The following is a 19,899-nucleotide window of genomic DNA, read 5'->3' on the forward strand; positions in this document are numbered from 1 at the left end:
ACTTTTTATAAGTTAATTTTTTTAAATAAAAAATAGTAATTTGTGATGAATTTAAAAATCAAAATGGTAAAACTTTATATCCTAACTATTAAATTGGAATATATGATAATACAATTTAATTGGAAATGGTTTTCATAATATGTACAAGTAGATCCTTGTCAAACGTATATATGTAAAGATTTATAATTTATTAAATTCATTCACATGAATAATAAATATGAAAAAATGAGAATATAATAATTTTAATAAATGAAAACATATGCGTGTAGCAAATGAGCGATTAATTTATATATATATATTAATTGAAGTCACTAAAAACAATGAACGAACAATCTATAAATATCAGATCTTCTGTGTGACGTAGAAAACATATATTTTTATGTCAAAATTATTACTTTTTATTATAAATATAGATAAAATTAACCGAATAAGAATATGTAAAACCGTCTCATAAAAAACTTAAGAACATGTAAAACCGCCTCGTAGAAAAATACTCCTCTATTTTCTTCCTTTTGAATATTGTCAATTATCACACCTTTGTGGCGCATGGGGACTGTCAGGTATGCTTTAGCAATTTCAAATTTGCCACAGATGGCATGGGTTAAATTTATTCATATTTAATGTATTGAGGAATCAAATTTGTAAGTGATAATAAACGGATGATAAAATTTGTTTTAGTGGCAAATTTTAAAGACTAGTAAATTTAATTATCACACGATAATTTAATATTAAAGGCTTAATACCATTTAAGCGCTCTAATGCCAACCAAAATTGCCAGTTAGACAGAAATATCAACCAAAGAAATGACGAATGAAGGCCGAACAAATAATAGGGTCCCATAAACCTGAGATGAAAACGTCGTAACATTGTTTTAAAACAGACATTGAGACGAATCAAAAGGATATAAGACAGAAGTTTATTAATTGGTCATCACCAGTTCTTCCACTTTCACAGCATGATAAACATATATCTCAAGTCATTCCTAACTCTAAAAAGACAGATCCGCAAGTTTACCTGGGCAAATGAATCTAAGCTCGGTAGCGAGAAAAAGTTTTGTACACTTGCAATTACTTGTTCAGATCATGAAGGTTCAGCAGCAACTCATCAGAGTTCAAGTACACCCTATTGGTTGAGAATGCTAGAGTATGTGAAATTTCTTTAGATGCTTCAATTCTTCTAAGCGTTATAAATGCCGGATTGTTGGCAATGGCTTGACCAATCAGCTGGGCACTTGCAGCCTCTCCCTGGTAATTACGTGAGAAAAGTTTGCGATATTTAAGTTGAATTTTGCTGGTTCAGGCAGAAAATAGTAACAAACAACTAAGAACATTGTTCCAGGAACTCGTTAGCTTGAAATCATGGGATACCATAATGTCATCGAACAAGCAGCAAACGGAACAGATGTGTGTTGTTGTTGTGTTGTGTGTGTGTGTGTGTTTCAGTTTCCTGGAAATGTGATTTTACTGATGAAAGAATTAAAGTCTAATATAAACGAGCAAGGGTCCATAAACTAATATGCGTGGTATAGTTTTTACCTGTGCTCGAATGATAGCACTTCGTTTGTCTTGCTCAGCCTTATCGACAACAAACTTGGCCCTCTCAGCCTCTTGTGCAGCTACTTGTTTGGCTTCAATTGCAGCAGTGAATTCCTTTCCAAAGGTTAGGCTAGTAATGGACACATCATCCAATGCCATGTTGAAGTTGGCTGCTCTTTCAGTCAATATTTTTCGTATTTCTCTACTAACATTCTGCGCAACATAAAATTACTCCCAAATTCTCATTCCATTTATTTTAGAAATTACAAATCATAGCACAAGTTCAATCCCGCGTCATGCAAAGTATGATTGGAAAGCACACTAAACTTCTCAAATACTTCATACAAGTCCAACTTTAGCCACAGCACTTACATCAGATCCCAGTCAGAGTCTCTCTACATAAAAATGCATACAGTTTGCTTCACTCCATATGCTACAACAAATGTCTTGTGAATGAGTCCGTAAATCATTAACATATTTAAATTGCAACAAGATTTCTTAAGAAATTTACAAGTACTTAAAATATTCAAATTCCCACATAGAGGATGCATAATGTTCAAACAACCGTTCATATACATAAAACCAACAATCATATAATGCATCCTTTCGCAATTCAAAAGGCAAAGAAAAACATTTATCATGGGCCTAGCCACATACCTCTCTCTGGGTGATAAGCTGGCTAGCATTGTATTGGGCAACTACAGTTTTGAGAGTCTCGTGGATAATTGAAGGCAGGACCCTCTCATTATAGTTCTCACCAAGGGTTCGATAAATGGTGGGTAACTGGTCCGGCAAAGGACGAGTGAGAACCCGAAGACCAATTTTTACCTGAAATAATCAATTAGATGCCCCTGTTAATTAAGAAAAGGTACATTGTGATCCTGATTAATGGCACAAAAAGAACTCTTTTGAAAGATTTCAGAACAAATTCTGTAAGGTATGTCTATCAATTATAACACTTCAGCTGAAATGACAAACATACTAAAAACTAGGGTAAAAAATAAGTGGAAGATCGACAATAAGAAACAAGGAATGTGGAAACATAATGGTTTAGATAATAGTCAGAGTTAATATTTTCATAAACGAACAGGTGATCGAACCGGTATACCTTAAAAAAACGGTTCAATTGGTCGGACCGGGCCAACCGGCTAGTCTAACCGAAAAACTGTTATATCATATAAAATAATAATATAATATAATAAATAATATATTTTAAATTCTAAAGATCTTAAATCTATATATAAATAATAATAATATTTTTTTTACCAAAGTTTAAAATCTAAACAACATAAATATAATCAACTATAATTATATCTATATTTTTTACACAAAAAAATAAATCAAAATAGGCAAAAACTTATGTGAGACGGTCTCACGGGTTGTATTTGTGAGACGGATCTCTTATTTGGGTCATCCATGCAAAAATATTACTTTTTATGCCAATAGTATTACTTTTTATTGTGAATATCGGTAGGGTTGAGTCGGTTGACCCGTCTCACGGTCTCACATGAGACTCACTCATCAAAATAAGCTCTAATACTAGCAAAATGTTATTTTTAACAAAGTTCAAAATCCAAATAAACATATATAGTAAAATAAAATGTAAAATATAAGAAATAATTTTTTTAAAACAATATAAGAAAATAATCAAATTAAAAAAAATTAAAAAAAGGCTGAACTGATCGGACCAGTTTTTAACCAATTCACCGATTCACTATCGGTCTGACCAGTTCTTGACTAGCTTTTACCATTTCTGACATGTTTGACCATAAAAACGGTTATCAGACTTGGTCCGGTCTGGTTTTAAAACACTGGTCAGAGGTAATAAAACGAAAAAAAGAAAGAAGAAGAAGAGGAAAATCGATATTTAAGAAACCCACGGAATATGGAAACATAATGATATAGATAATAGTCAACGGCAATAAAACGAAGAAGAATGAAGAAAATAGCAAAAAATAAAAATTGAATTAATTTACTTAGGCCGTTACTGCTGTTTAACTTCAGAAAAAAGAGCTTGCACACAGCAAAAGTACGGATATTGCAGGCTTTGCAACCTACTCTGAAAATGCTGATTACACAGATTTCTTTCCATCTATGAGGGTCATAATTATGTTGTGATTTGTTTAATATGTGTGTATGTGTGGAGGGAGAGGGAGAGGTTCACCATCTGAAGGTCACGACTGCCTGAAGTGCTCTCCACTAGATGTGGTCGTGCTCGAACATCATATATGGTTGGCCTTTCAAACCATGGGATTATCAAGTGTGTCCCTTCTGGATACACCTGTTAATTGAGATAAAAATGATTCATGCAACATACATGAAAGAATGCATATTTAAGCTTTTGAAACCGCAATAGGTAAAATCACAGACGCTCTGAGTCATTCAACAGTGGTACAATAATATAAACTAGAACATATAAACTAATTTTAGGAATTTTTTGAGCAGTGGAATTAAATAATATCTTTCTAATCCTAATTTTGCATCACATTAACATGTTGAAAATTGAGATCCCAGTTGCAAACATTCGCTTTTATAAGTTATTCAAAGTGTTTTAACAATTCATCTTGGTAAATATTCAGAAAAAATCATGGTAACTGCATCACAACACAACCAACAGATACTCATCACACTTAATGACGCAGTCCATTATGACCCAACTCAGCAAATAAATTGCAACACTATTCCATTTTATTCACTGATTGATAAGCTAATAAAATGTGCATAATATATGTAGCCAAAGTAGATAAACTTAACAAATTATGAAATCTCCAGAAAACAAGAAAAACCAAGAGATAGAATGTATAACGGTCAGTCAGCCATTGAATAATCACCTGTTATACGTAGAAATCCCAAGAAACAGTACCTTTACTTCCATTGAAAAGAATGAACATGCAATTTAAACTAAGTTTTTCTCTTAATATGGAATACAGACGATTATTGTCTAAAAATGCTTCTTACACAAAACTTGTCCATTTCAACATGGTTCTGAGCTCATGGATTGACAGCAGATAAATGTAACACACTGAATGGTAGCTAGAAAAAGAATGTCTATAATGGACCTCATCCCTTTTAAACCAATCAAAAGAAAAGTTATCAGAAATTTAGTAGCCTGGTGAACATTAAACGCATTCTTCTTTCATAAATTAGTTGATAAACATTTTAATCACCAATCTCATGGCAGGACAGGCAAGCTGTAAACACCCTAGTTAAGCATGTATCATCCCGGATAACGCACAAGAACATTCTCAACCCTAGTAGCTTTTATAAATTGTGATGTCCTAAAGCAATATCGAGAAGTAAACTGCGTAAAATGTCAATTCTTTTTTATATGTGAGCATTGGATTCTCATAAAATTCAGTAGTGAAATTTAAAGTTCTTTCAATAGGTGAGAAGCAGTTGTCACCAGTTTGATCTGTCCAACTACACGTGATGGACTTGAATTGAATTAATGAATGAAGTCTAACTCGAATTCTTCCGTGCAGGCATCAAGTCAGCATTAGATGCAATCTTGAAGCAGCAAAGGAGAAAGATTGGGTGATGGTTAGCTAGACAGAGGCAAATTCAAGATAACAACCATAACTGCTATGCCCATTTCTACAGGGCCACAAATACACCCTGCCCCACCCGCAAACAAGCTCAAGATAGTGCACAAATCATAATTCAACAGAGCAAAAACTTTTACCCAATGGCCCTCGCCCCACATGTTTGGTTTCTATGGCTAAATTTTTAAAAAATTGTAAAATAAATACTGAAATATACATTTAGGCAAACCATTATTCCAAACGGAAATTCAATCAGCGAAAATTAGGCCCATAATCCCACAAATTTACTGAAATGTCATGTCAATCCCAAAGATTCAAGGGCAAACCTTCTCTTTGACCCCAATGATACGGTTGAAAACAATGGCTCGGTGACCTCCATCAACATTGTAGAGACTGTTTGCCACTCCATAGACGCCAATCCCCGCAACAACTCCAAGTTTGATCAAGGCAGAGATAGCACCTCCTCCAGGCATCTTCGGAACCTTAACGTTGCTAAAATTCATCTTCTGAACCCTTAATTATTTCACGAACAGATCCCTCAGTGAATAAACAACGTATGATACTCATAAACAGAAATCAATCAATCAGCAAAATGGAGAAAAACCAAAAAAAAATATAATATAAACAATTCAGCTATAAGAATACTCTATTTCCCACACCCCCATCCCTAAACATATCTCCCTTAAAAGGAGAAAAACAAAACCAAAAAAGTTGGGAAAAAGAAAGAAAGCACAATCGATTTGAATTTAAAAGCGCAGTGAATAAGCAGCTTGAACATAGAGAGTAGAAAGAGGAATCGAGACATAAATCTGCTTACCTCGAGAGATAAAATGGAGAAAAGGATGACCTACAATCGAGAAACCATGAAAATGAAGAAAGGCGAGAAGGGTTTGTAAATTGTAAGAGAGAGCTTGAGGAAGGGGTTAAGGTTTAGGCAGGCTTTGCCATTTTTTGGGTTCTGGTGTTTTGCGCTGTGTTGAATTTAAAATATTCATTTATTTAAGTACCAAATGGATACAAATTCCGGGGGAGCAAAATATTAGGTTTAATCGAAATAATTCATCGGTTAAGCCAATATAGATTTATTTATGTTAAAGAAGAGTAGATTTTTCATGAGATGATTTGACGGATCTTTATTCGTGATATATATCAATCATGTCCATATTTACAATAAAAATTAATATATTTGACATAAAAAGTAATAATTTTTCGTAGATATCTCATATAGAATATCTGTTTTACAAAATTGACCGTGAAACTGTCTAAAATGAGTTTTTGTGATTAAAAAAATTATAAAACTTTGGGTTTGACTTTTAAAAACCAACCCTTTCTCAAGTTTTATTCAACTTTTTAAATAACATATTTTTCATCTGTTGGGTTTAATAATTTTAATGGCTAAAATCGATCGATTCGAACAGTAAAAAAGATTTTGTTTCTTAAGTTTGTTAATTTCGATTCAGTTGGTTCGATTATAACCGATTTCACACCCTTATCAAAAATAGGGGTTCATTTAGATGGTACATACAAAAGGCATTTTAGTAAAAAAAGAAATACACGAATTGATAAAAAAACAATCCACTTTTGAAAGTAAGCTAATAAAATTATTTAAGTGTCAATTTTTTTTTCTTCTAAAGTATTATGTAGAAAATTATTTGGAAAAGAGAATTTGAAATTTAACAAAATTAGTTAGTATTATTAAAATCTTTATAATATATACTATATAATATGTAATAATGTATATGATATAAATATATAAATAAAACGTAACACCATAAATTTACATCAAGGATTTTATATATAAGTTGGTGTCTTTGATTTATTAAAATCAAATTGGTGGTTGAAAGAAAAGCAATTAATATTAAAAAAATTAAAAAATTGGTGGAGATAAGAACACCACATGCAAGACATTTGTCAGCATGTGCTTTCTACACTTTTACCATAGAGTAATGTGCAAACACAGTATTGATATGCTGCACATCTATCGTGCACACTTATGTGAATATCGATGAGGTGTCACTCACCTATTGGATGCATAATTTTTATATATTTCATCACATCTAATAGGTGAGTGACACATCATCGATACTCACATAAGATTACAATAGGTATACAACATATCAAAACTGTACGTCAACGTTCGTCTCAACTACTCTTAATATCGAACAAAATATTTCGAATAAAAAATAAGCAAATGGAACATTTATTTATTTATTTAATTAATTAGAAATAAAAGGCATGAACGAAGAAAATCATAAATAAAGTATTTAAAGTAGTCCCAATGCAGGTACAAATTAAATCAACGCAAGAACTTCAATTAATTACACCAAACCATCGAACATTAAAGAAAAAGGAGAAAAAAAGTTCAAATTTTAATAACCAAAACAAATGCCATGCCAAGAGTTTCATCAGCTTATATCAGTATCCACATGCACAAGAACAAAATCCCAGAAGCTAAACCCAATCCAAATCCCATCTTCCCTGCACCACTACCATTATCAGCTGGTGTAGCTGGCGCCGCAGAAGAAGTACCATTTCCGGCGGCACCACCGCCTGTCTTTGGCGCTGGAGAAGCAGCCGGAGGACTGGGTTCAGTAAACTCTACGGGCAGTAAAACCTTGTCCACTTGGTAAACCGCCAAAGGACAGTCTTTTCTCACCGTATTGTATATCTGAACTTCGACGATCCCCGTGGACACGTTCAACTGATTGGCTTGGCTGGTGAAATTGAGCCCGAAAGGACGGCCGTCCTGCCCGGTGGCCAGGGTCCTCACAGGGTTGCTGATTGTTTGAAAGTTCTGCAAAGTGTAGCACTTTGGAAGAATATGGTAGAGCAGGAGCTGCACCTTTTGTTGATCGCTAAGGTTGTTTAAGGTTCCTGTGGGGAGGTTTTGAAATGCGTTGTCCGTGGGGGCGAAGACGGTCATCCCCTCTTTGGAATTGTTGACTTGGTTGTTGATTTGGTTGCCCGTCGAAGTTTCGTTCAAGAGGCGAGAAAAGGTGTCGTATTGGCCCGCCTTTTGGAGGATCGCGAAGATGTCGATCGGCTCCGGGGCGGTGGGGGCTGGGGCAGACTGAGCGTAGGCGGCAGGGATGAAAAGGAGGGAGGCTAGGAGCGTAGTTAGAGAGAGGGCGAGGAGAGAGGAAGCCGACGGAGCCGCCATTGTGCTAGCTGTGACTCGGAGATAATGCGGTATTGGGGTGGATGGGATATGGGGTATATATGGGATAAAGATGCAGCTGATATCCGGATCCTCGTGATAATTTAATGTTTTATCTAACGTATTCAAGTCAAATAGTTGGTAACCAATATATATATATATTATATATATTAAGGTGGGTCAAATTAATATAATTTTAAAAAGCATGTAATAAAATAGTGTAAATTTCAAAGTGTTGTGAAATTATAACAATCTGTAAAATAAAAGTCTGGATTCAAATTTTTTTAAAAAAATAAATAATATCACGGATTCATTACAGGGGGTCAAGGTCCTCCTGCTTATAAAAAAAAAAAAATATCATTATAAAAAATACATTATAAAACAATATTAATTCAATAATAATAAAATAAATTAATACCTAACAATTCTCGATAACAAAAAAATTTTATGAACACAATGTCGGACCAAAAAGAATTATAGCTGACCAAAAAAGCCACGGAGCGAAGAAAAATATAAATTGTTGCACATTAGAAATGCGGAAAATTTGCACAGAAAGAATACCGAAGACTCGATGCAATTTATAGGCGAGAGGATATATCAGTCACGGATTCATTGAGTGCCGGCTGCCACAGATTCTGAATCCGTGACAGGCTATCACGGATCCAATGAATCCGTGATATTATTTATTTTTTTAAAAAAAATTGGAATCCAGACTTTTATTTTACGGATTGTTATGTTTTCACAACACTTTCAAATTTGCAATATTTTATTACATACTTTTTAAAATTATATCATTTTTTCAAAAAAACCCACAAATTGGTGTCTTGATATTCGTTAAAAAATTTAATTTATGTAACGAATTTTTTAAAGAAACTTACTAAATATGAGAAATGTAAACTTTGATTTCTAATTTTTTTAACATGAGTAGTTACATATATATATATATATATATATATATATATATATATATATATATAGAATAATTATATATATAATATAGTTTTGATACGTACTGTATAAATATACTATGTACATTTATTTAAGCATTGATGAGGTGACATTTAAATATTGAACATAGAAAAATTATATATCTTATATACATATGAGTGTCATCTTATTGATGGTTATAAAAATATACACGATGGAAGTGTATCATACAAAACTAATAGATAATCTATTAAATCAATAATTATATATATATATATATATATATATATATATATATATATATATATATATATATATATATATTATTTTTGTTACAGTATGAGAGTTCATCTTTTAATAGTTTAATATTTTTAAGGTGATTAAATATCGGTTTTAATTACAACTTTTTTAAATAATTAAAGAATTTTTTTTTATATATTTTACGTTATTAATAAATTAGAATATGTATTTTAGAATATAGACTCTTTAGCTTCTTCTTATTATTATTATTATTATTATTATTATTATTATTATTATTATTATTATTATTATTATTATTACAATGTAAAGAAAATATATATTTTTTCATTAACAAAATAAAAGACAAAATTTCTCTCAAATTCCAACTAATTGTTTTATTAGCCGCGGGAATCTGATAATCGGAAACTAACTGCGTTCCAGCCAAAAATCGAAAAATAGTCGTTTTCTACATTATTGGACAAGTAGCTGTTTGGGAATGTCATATAATTGCAGGACACTCATGCATGTCTTGTATTTTAGCATATTCAACTTACACAATTTTCCTCCTTTCTCACTCTCCATAATATTTTTTAAAATATTTCCGTTGTGCCAGTTCAAGTTCAATCACACACATATATACATACAAACACATATATTATAATTTATATGTATATATATAATATTAATATTAAGAGTTCAGACAGTCTTGTGATCTGTATCTGCAATATGATGAATCAACTCGATTCATATTTCTCATAGAAAAATAAGATTTTTGACATAAAAATTCAATATTTTTAATGAATTGGATCGAATCAAATTAATAAAATTTACGTACGAGACGATGTCACGAGTTTTTGTGTTATATATTAGAGAGACTAATTTTTGAAAGAAACGGAATGGACTGAAAAAGATACGTGGAGGTTAGACTTTGCTGGAATGAGCTGGCTCAGATTTGAACTATGACAGGTCGCAGAATATTACTAATAATAATTTTAGCTAAGCAGAACATGCAAATGATGCAATGAATTAGCGGAAAAATTATGCAAATTAATTACTTCACCTGTTTTTTTTTTAATTTAAAATAAAAATAAAAATTGAAGATAGTATATTTTGCAGTCAGCACAATTCACGTCGACTTACATCTTAACCACTCGTTAAAATCTTCTTTGACTACCAAGTAATATATTTAAACCACGAGATCCCATTATTATTATTATTATTATTATTATTGTTATGTCATTAAAAACGTCGTGTCTGTATCATTTCGATTCCCGTATGTCAAATGCCGTTGGTATTTAATTATTGAATTTCGTTGAATAATTATTATCCAAGGAACGACGAGTTTAAAAAAGATTCAAAATAATCTCAGTACACATGGAATATTATTTATTGGGTGTAATAATTGTCCCTACTTGGTAGAACGATCAAATCGTTGTGCTAATTGAGCTGTTGTGCGGTTTAAAAGATTTGAGTTGCACCATTACTATTAGCTCTAGCTTTTGGTAAAACGACAAGCGCTAGGTCCTACAGTTGGCATCAGAGTCAAGGTCACATGTTCGATTTCCATTATATTGATTGTAAGGAGTGCAATTATTGTGAGGGATATTGTTGGGTGCAATAATTGTTCTTGCGTGGTAGAGCGATCGAAGCGTGGTGCTTGAGCTGCCGTGCAGTTTAAAAGATTTGAGTTGCACCATTACCACCAGCTATAGCTTTTGGTAAAGCGGCAAGTGTTCGATCCTACATTATTTAATGCAAAAACCCTTATATTATTGAAAATTAGGAAAGAATTAGCAAGTCTAGATCTGAGATGCAACGTATCGTGATTAATACGAACTAACAAATCAAAGTATGTTAGAAGTAATTAATTTTAAGCTAATTAAAAGCTGGCATACACATGGAATATGGCCTACAAGCATGTTAGAATTATCTTGTGAATTTGACACCCACACCCCGTAGGCTGTCTCATTCATTTGTTTATTTGGTTGGTCTCCCACATGAAAACTGCTTGTCATGTACATCCTAATTGAAGAAGATTGTGTTTGGATCTAGTGATGGTAACATTCCATCAAACCATCTATGTCGGTGAGAAATTCTTGAAGATGACATTGAATAGCAATTAGTCGAGGTCATTGTTAAATGTTGTTTCTTTAAGAAGATCTTTTTACATCCTTGGTACTTCGTGCTATCCAATATATATAGAGAGGAAGAAATATGTTAGACAAAAAAATATTAATAACAATATGGAAAACACAATTTCCTTTGTCATCTAACAATGGTGTTTTAGAATCGTATAGATGTTTGCTCCCAAGTTTCAACGGTAATACCGGTAGCAAATAAGCACAAAATGCTACTCCGACAAATAGAAAATATACTTGATCATAATCACTTTTGAACAGAAAACGATAAGAAACCAGAATGAAAAATAAAAGACTTTTGATCAATGTAAAAAAAAACCAAATACTAAGGCGACGAACGATTCCATACGTCAAAATACAATGGTCTAATCATACCGAAAGAGAAGCCACGTGGGAACTCGAAGAGAAAATAAGAGACCAATATCCCTACCTTTTTGAAGGACAAGTTAATCCAAGTCTTGAGAACGAAACTTACATTAAGGAGGGGAGAATATGAAGGCCGTGCAACAATATGGAAGGAAGAAATGAAGGGCACAAATCTGGGAGGAAATTCATTCTACCGATTACCTTGCAATTAAGGAAAACCAAAAATTACTCCATTTCAGTGTGAGTCTCGGACGTGTAACTTGAACCGAAAAGAGGCCACATTCAACTTGGAAGAGAAGAACTTAACCACCCTTTGACTAAGCAATTACCAACAGTAACGGAGTGATATAAGACTTATCTTGTAGCTAATCATTCAAGCCCTTATATAAGAAGAATCTAAGTGGTAGTAATTCCACCATACACATTGCAAACTCCCTCCTCGTAACTACTGAAATTCGAAATTGTAGCTGCTGGAAAACAGATTTCTGTTGGAATTTTGGTGCTTAATGAATGAAAATTAAGCAAATAAATCAATGTGTTTGATTTGGAAAAATTCGAAATGAAGAACGAAACTTAATGAATGAATATTAAGTTCGGTGGTTCTGAATTAAACTCGAGAAAAGTTCATCAAATGTTGAAAGAACTTAAAACGAGTAGTCGGAACATGTAAGGGACAAAAATCGGGGGAAAAAAAATTCGGCATGAACAGTAGCCGGCGCGCACCTGCGCGAGTCTGCGCGCATGTGCGCGCGCATGGCAGTGTCATGCGCGCACATGCGCACGCGCTTGCGCGCATGGGCGCGCGCCTAACAGTGTCTGGCGCGCACATGCGCGCGGAGCAGCACGCCTGCCGAGAGCCGAGAGCTCTCGGCAGGCGCTGCCGAGCGCGCTCGGCAGCGTGCGAGCGGGCGTGCGCCCCTGCGCGCACAGACGCGTCCCTTCGGGTTTTTTCGAATTTTCTGATGTTTTTTCATCTCCTTTGCATTGTTTGATGATTTTGATCAGTTACAATAGCTAAGAGACACTCCCTATGAATGAAAGATCATGTCTTTTGCATGAAAAACATTAAATGCTTGATATTTTGAAAATCAAACATAACATACACAACATACTCATCTTTTTGCATCTTCTTCTTCCTTCTTCAACAAGAGAGAGTTTCTTCATTTCCTTGTGATAGAACTTGAATATTTGAGTGCTCATTATTCAAGAGTTGTAGTTGTATCTTGGGAGAAGATTGCCACCAACCTCTAGCACATTGTGAGGGGCAAATTCTTCTTAAGGAGAAAGTGTTTAACACTTGCCTCTACAAAGCCATTACCATTGTTTTCTTCTTGCTTCCTCTCACTTTTGAATACCCCAAACAACAATTTCTTGGCCCAATTTCCTAGCCAAATTCGAAGCATTATAGTAGCGTGTCGAAGTCCAGTTGCTGCTATTGTTAATACACCTGTATCGACCGAGTTCCTGCTCATCCTTTCGAGCTCAGTTGCTGCCCGAAGTTGGTCCAGAAATAGCCGAGGAGCTTGATCAAACAAGCCATCCAAAATCTCGAGATTTCCGCGGCGGTTCGAACAAGCTGTCGTAGGAGCTTTCTTGCAGCAAATTCACGAAGCTTTCTCTGTCATCTTTGAACCGTGCAACATCAAGTTGATGTCCCTGGACCAGCAGCCATTCGAAGCCCCAAATCCTCCCCACAAACTCATCAATTCTCGGTTATCCTCCTTGGAGTGGTAAGCCATGCCTTGTTCCTTATTTCTCAAAAACCCACATGTAGTTAATCGATAACCCAAGGGTGTGTTTGGTTGAGCGGATTAAATAAGGATATATTAATAGTCAAATATTTATCGTTAAAATTTTAAGATATTTTAATAATCATTTTGACTCGGTTTAAGATCCAATTTTATTAATCAAATAGTTATCTATAAAATTGGATCTTAAACCGGGTCAAAATGATTATTAAAACAACTTAAAATTTTAACGATAAATATTTGACTATTAATCTATCATTATTTAATCTACTCAACCAAACACACCCCAAGAATATTAGAAGCTTAGTTTTCAAGTTTTTGTCTCGCTTATTGTTTATCCAGGAGCCACCCGAGAGTGAGACTAGGAGTTTTCCGAGTATCGCCGATTTCCTACACTCCCTATCACGTTTTAAGTATTTCACAACACCGGTAAGTGGGTTTTCTCTTTTGTTTTCTTTTGTTTTGATATTATTAAATAAAAATCGCACACTTATATTTATTTAAGTGGCCCTTGATATTTATACCTTTTTAATAAATATGGTTCACTTATTTGATTATTTTAAAGTGGACTTTTGAATATATTAATTATTATATAAAGGATTTGGCTCACCTATTTTCTCTTCTAAGTGAGCATAATATATTTCGAAATAAATTAAATATAACTTTAAAAATTCGTTTGGCATAATTTATTCGTTTTCATTTGGTATAAAATCCCCCTAAATTATTCGTTGTTCGATATCAGCTATAATATTTGAAAGCATGTTGAATTATTTGAAATGCACTATAATGATTTGATTTAGAAATGGTAAAGGAAATTCCGAACGTTGATATGTTTTGTTTAGGACCTGATGTGGTGGGTTATAATAACCGTTCCTTTGGCATCGCCCCTTAGAGGAGTAACATATAGGGGACTGATCAGTAAAACCATAGAAAATGAAATGATTTTTAGTGCTATATTAGTATTTTTGTTAGTATTTGATTCAACATGCTTAATATTTAAATTACGATAATTTATTCGTATGTATATCCTCGATATTTGTTATGCACGATCGGCCCCCATTTACTGAGTATTTCCCAAAATTCTCACCCCTTACATTCCCACTCAGATAAGAACGAGGAATAATCGAGGATGAAGAGCAAGACTACTTTTGGGGATGGTGATTGAGCAAACCCAATTCGAGACCAGTCGAATTTATTCTGCCTTTTAATTTTATTATCATATATTTCGCTTCCCCATTTTATTTCTATCGCTTTGTAAAGACGATTACTTTTTACGAAAAAGACTGATTATTGCGATTTACTACGAGGCTTGTTGTTTTGTAATTATGTGATTGTGAGACAACGTCGGTGTCGACTAACCCCGATCTAGGAGCACGACACTTGAAGACTTTATAGACAATTGCTTAAAAGTTATCGGAAAAGTCAATGAGATAAACGTACTATTTTAAAAAATTGTTTTTTTAATGGAGTTTTTTTTCTTCACAAAAATTAATTAAAAAACACATAAAAGTTCTTTTAAAAGCGATAATATTTGAGGTTTGAGCTTTTGATTCTACTTCTATTTAAAAATAAAAATATTTTTTCATATTTATCCTAACATCAAAATGACTTTGGATTGCTTTTATAATAAAAACGCTTTAAAAATTGAATTTATTTAAATGACAACTTTTGTATTCTAACTTGTTAGTCTTCTTAAACTCTAAATAGATTTATTTTATGATACATGTATTTACATTTGCGACGTGAAATGCACAATTTACAAAAATACCATTTAAGAATGCTCATGAGACTTAAATGCGTGTAATATTGTTTCATGCAATTTTATTTTATAATTTTTTAGGGAAAATATAGAAGCTAATTAAATAGTTATTAACCTCTGTAAACACATTTACAATCTACAATTTTCACCGTTGAACCAAAATTTATAAAACAAAATATAAAACTAGTTTAAAAATTACAGCTTTAGCTAAACCTCGATCATACCATATATGTAATATCCATAATAGGGAGGGATATCATCGTCCAAATCCGAAAGCCATATGTATTAAAGAAGCTTGTACATTTCAGGAAGGATTTTGATGGATCAAGAAAGGAATTAACTTCAATTGATAACGGAAATCAAATAAAATAAGGTTGCGTTTGGATTGATGAATTTTATTTTGAGAAAGAATTTGAACGATGAATTTTAAATGATCTTTATTTAAGTGTATTTGAAATATACAACAATTAATATTGAAATTGTATGACGTGAATTTAAAATTTATTTCAATTTTGTTCATCTCAGCAAGTCAAATAATTTGAAATACACATCAAATCCAAGCACAACCTATAATTACTTTATGGATAAAGACAAAAACTTGTGTGATACGGTCTTATGAGTTGTATTTTGTGAGACAGATCTCTTATTTGGGTCATCCATAAAAAAATAATATTTTTATGCTAAAAATATTATTTTTTATTGTAAATATTGGCGGGCTTCACCCGTCTCACAGATAAAGATTCGTGAGACTGTCTCACAAGAGACCTACTCATGAATGAATCTATTTTATATTACTTTTTAAAATTTAGTTTCCCACACTCTCTAAAATATTAAATAAATTATTTAATTAGAACTTTATTATAAATATTTTTTAAAATGTTTAAAAATATTAACATTTTTAATCAAAATTTTCATCTACTAAATATTTTGTATTTTTTAAAAAATATTTATTTATTTTTAAAAATTTTGATATAAAAATAATATATGATTTTTAATATAATTACATATATTAATTATATCAATAATTTTAAATAATTATTTAAAAAATCATACTTACTAATTTTACAAGTATTTTATTACTCCGTACACTAAGGTACTATTTATAAGTAAAAACTAAGTTCTATGGAGCGACGATGACAAAAATCAATTGTTGTGAGATTAAAGACAACCGATAAGAAAAAAAAGTACGAGATAAATTTCCCTTTAACGATAATACAAATAATTAATTTTCAATACAGATAATATTCTTAAGTTATGGAAAAATCTCAATCAACGATCGCAGTCCCAAACAAGGAGTAAATTTGTATCTCGTGAAACCAGCTGCCAAAAAGAGTTCTCTCCATTGCGTCTCATTTCTCTCTTTTCCAGTGGCCATAGTCATCATCAACATATCAAAGAAGAACTGAGTTTCAGTTGCTTCGTGCTCTTTCATCCTCTCATCCTCCATCAGAACCATATCAACTATTATCACTTTTCCTCCATTTTCTTTCTTGTGAATTGCTTCTTTGCATTTCAGCAATATTTTAATGCACTCTTCATCATTCCAATCGTGCAATATCCACTGCATCATCATGTCAATTAATTACTTCTTAATTTACAATTTCAAGGTTGTTAAAAAAATCGGTTTCTTGTTCAATGCAACATGTCCACTACACCATCATGTCAATTAATCGGTTTTTAATTTACAATATGAGGGTTGCTTGAAAAAAGAAAAAAATATGGTTTACTTGCATAATATATTGAACAAGATGTTTTTTAAGTGGAAATAAATTTTTTTTCTGTCAACTTGTACATTTTGTTTTAATTCATTGACTCATCGGAGTTTGGTTTTGGTATGCTAAATTTTAATTTTCTTTTGTACTAATTATCGATGTTAAACCAAATACATCAATATTTTTCGGTACATCAATAATTTTAGTGTCATGTGACATATTCCGCAACACATCAACATTTTTAAGTATCACCTCAACATTACAACCTAAAAATATGAATAAAAGAAAAAAATTATATCAAAACCAAAATTTGAACATTTAATGGACTGAAACTTATAATAAACAAATTTAATTTTTTACAAGATAAAGAAGGATTCCATCAACTCATGTACAACCGATCATAATCGAGTATTTGTATGTATTCTACATTGTCTCGAGACTGTGAACCCCTAAATATATGATAGTAAATAACTAAATATGTTCAACTCGATTAGCTTGTATATATAGGACAAAAGTGCATGTTTCCCCGAGATCTTGGTCGCATGAATTGCAAATAGTCAGGCTTTCCAAATAGTAAGTTAATGAACAAAAATGTTCTTTTTGTTTTTTAGGATTCGGGTGTAACAATCTATCGAGTATGTTAAGATTTGGGTGGATTTATGAAGTAGATATACAATAGTTTTTACATAAATCAGTTGTAACCATACCTTGAGGAACACAGCCTCAGCAGGAGGAACAAAATCAAACATGTCTCCTCCAACAAAGGTCAAGTTATCCGTCCCTTCCAAGCCCGCAACGACATGAGGAAGATCCAGCACAATACATTTCAACCCAGGGAACGCATCACCAATAAACTTAGCCAGGGTCCCTGTGCCTCCCCCAACGTCTACAATAGATTTTAAACCTTCAAAGACATGCTTGCAATCTCTAGTAATAATGCTAGCCACAAAATGTGCATCACTAGCCATTCCTTCATTAAAGAACTGATTCATCCGCGGCTCGTGCTCTGCAAGCTCCCAAAACGCCTTGCCATGAGCGTTGGCGAATGGCGTGGGAGTGTCGTTTTGAAACCAGTCTCCCACATAATGCCATGAATCTATTACAAGTGGGTCGAGTTGGGCTAGTGCAAATGGTGCTACGCTCGAGGGATGGTCTGTCAAGAGGAGACGAGAGGCCGGTGTTAGCCAGTAACCCTCTTTTTCTTCCTTGTCGGGGATAGAGACCTTGACGAAGAACTTCGAATGGATTAAAATGCGCATGAGACGATCCACACCGTGGGATTTTTGTCTGTGGATCGGGAGTGCATGGATTAATTCAGTGAGTGTGATTGGTTTGCCATGTTTGTGGACAATATCAAATAAGCCAAGTTGAATCGCACATTTCAGAGACATGGAGTTTATGAAATTGAAAATTTGATTCCACACATGACCATGAGCATCAAGGAGTTGCTCAGACGAAGAAGTCTTGTCAGGGAAGGCCATTTCTTGACAATGGAAATCAAAATTTGATGACTTATCCAAGATTGTATATAGAATCGGAGCCAAAGAAGATAATGTTCCTTTATACCCGCGGGCCGCGGCCTGAAAAAGACAAGATAGGATGATACAAATGTGAAAACCCTTACGCAACTCTATGCTTATTATTAATTTTTGAGTGTACATATTTAATACTTTTGGAAATACAATATTAAGTCAATATATTATGCTTATATGCATATTTTCGAAATTGGTAGGATATGTTGCAAGATTGGAAGATATTATACAAAGACTAAAGGATTAATGCATGGATATTGCAAAAATTCGAAAATCTTACTAGGTTATATGGGTTAATGAGATCCTACCCATGTGGGCATTGCCTACATGAGAGGATGGATGACCAAAATCTTGCCAAACATACAATTTCAAAAAAAAAAAGTGGGTCCTACATATGCATGGACAAATCTTGACCATCCATCCTATCATGGGGGCAATGCCCGCATAGGTAGGATGAAATAAACCGGTTATATGCCTAAATATTGTGATGCATAGATACAAAGATGCTTACAAGATTAATGGGAAATAATCTATCAAACTTTTGCACAAAAATCCTTACACCTAGCCACCATATTTTCGAACCAATTAAGGTCAAGGGATTAAGGAATAAACTCCACAAATTGATAGCTAAATAAATCAATTATGGATGGGATTGGGAGCCAAAAACGTGAGATTTAGGGCCAATTTTGACATAATTTAGACACCAAGTTTAGCCTCCTTCCCTCACCTATAAATAGTCCATCATCTCTAGTCATTCTCACTGCACCCCAATTTTTGAAATTTTAGAGCTGCAAATTCGAAAATTCCAGCAGCATATATACCCTAGCCGGAAACCTTGCTAAAAACCTTCCAAAGTGGTGCTTGAGCTGCTGTGCAGTTTAAAAGATTTGAGTTGCACCATTACCACCAGCTATAGCTTTTGGTAAAGCGGCAAGTGTTCGATCCTACATTATTTAATGTAAAAACCCTTATATTATTGAAAATTAGGAAAGAATTAGCAAGTCTAGATCTGAGATGCAACTTATCGTGATTAATACGAACTAACAAATCAAAGTATGTTAGAAGTAATTAATTTTAAGCTAATTAAAAGCTGGCATACACATGGAATATGGCCTATAAGCATGTTAGAATTATCTTGTGAATTGGACACCCACACCCCGTAGGCTGTCTCATTCATTTGTTTATTTGGTTGGTCTCCCACATGAAAACTGCTTGTAATATAATGTATATATCCTAATTGAAG

The 19,899-nt window shown here is 33.2% G+C and overlaps 3 protein-coding genes across 3 annotated transcripts; all 3 read right to left on the reverse strand.

Moving 5' to 3' along the window:
• Positions 1 to 804: 804 nt before the first annotated feature.
• LOC140838575 (prohibitin-1, mitochondrial-like) lies at positions 805 to 6,054 on the reverse strand. Its single transcript, XM_073204995.1, has 6 exons — positions 5,895 to 6,054; positions 5,404 to 5,590; positions 3,700 to 3,816; positions 2,193 to 2,363; positions 1,536 to 1,748; positions 805 to 1,244 (listed from the first exon to the last, which is right to left on the reverse strand). Exons 2-6 carry the CDS (start codon positions 5,578 to 5,580, stop codon positions 1,068 to 1,070), a joined length of 855 nt encoding a protein of 284 aa, XP_073061096.1. The 5' UTR covers positions 5,581 to 5,590; positions 5,895 to 6,054; the 3' UTR covers positions 805 to 1,067.
• A 1,259-nt stretch (positions 6,055 to 7,313) lies between these two features.
• On the reverse strand, positions 7,314 to 8,293 carry LOC140838576 (fasciclin-like arabinogalactan protein 9). The gene has a single exon (XM_073204996.1). The coding sequence runs from the start codon at positions 8,235 to 8,237 to the stop codon at positions 7,488 to 7,490; it is 750 nt and encodes a 249-aa protein (XP_073061097.1). The 5' UTR covers positions 8,238 to 8,293; the 3' UTR covers positions 7,314 to 7,487.
• Positions 8,294 to 16,639: 8,346 nt separating this feature from the next.
• LOC140838578 (trans-resveratrol di-O-methyltransferase-like) lies at positions 16,640 to 18,654 on the reverse strand. Its single transcript, XM_073204998.1, has 2 exons — positions 17,832 to 18,654; positions 16,640 to 16,973 (listed from the first exon to the last, which is right to left on the reverse strand). The coding sequence occupies exons 1-2, from the start codon at positions 18,603 to 18,605 to the stop codon at positions 16,665 to 16,667; spliced, it is 1,083 nt and encodes a 360-aa protein (XP_073061099.1). The 5' UTR covers positions 18,606 to 18,654; the 3' UTR covers positions 16,640 to 16,664.
• Between the last annotated feature and the right edge of the window lie 1,245 nt (positions 18,655 to 19,899).

This window comes from Primulina eburnea, chromosome 8 (assembly GCF_022965805.1).
Source record: "Primulina eburnea isolate SZY01 chromosome 8, ASM2296580v1, whole genome shotgun sequence".
Taxonomy (NCBI): domain Eukaryota; kingdom Viridiplantae; phylum Streptophyta; class Magnoliopsida; order Lamiales; family Gesneriaceae; genus Primulina; species Primulina eburnea.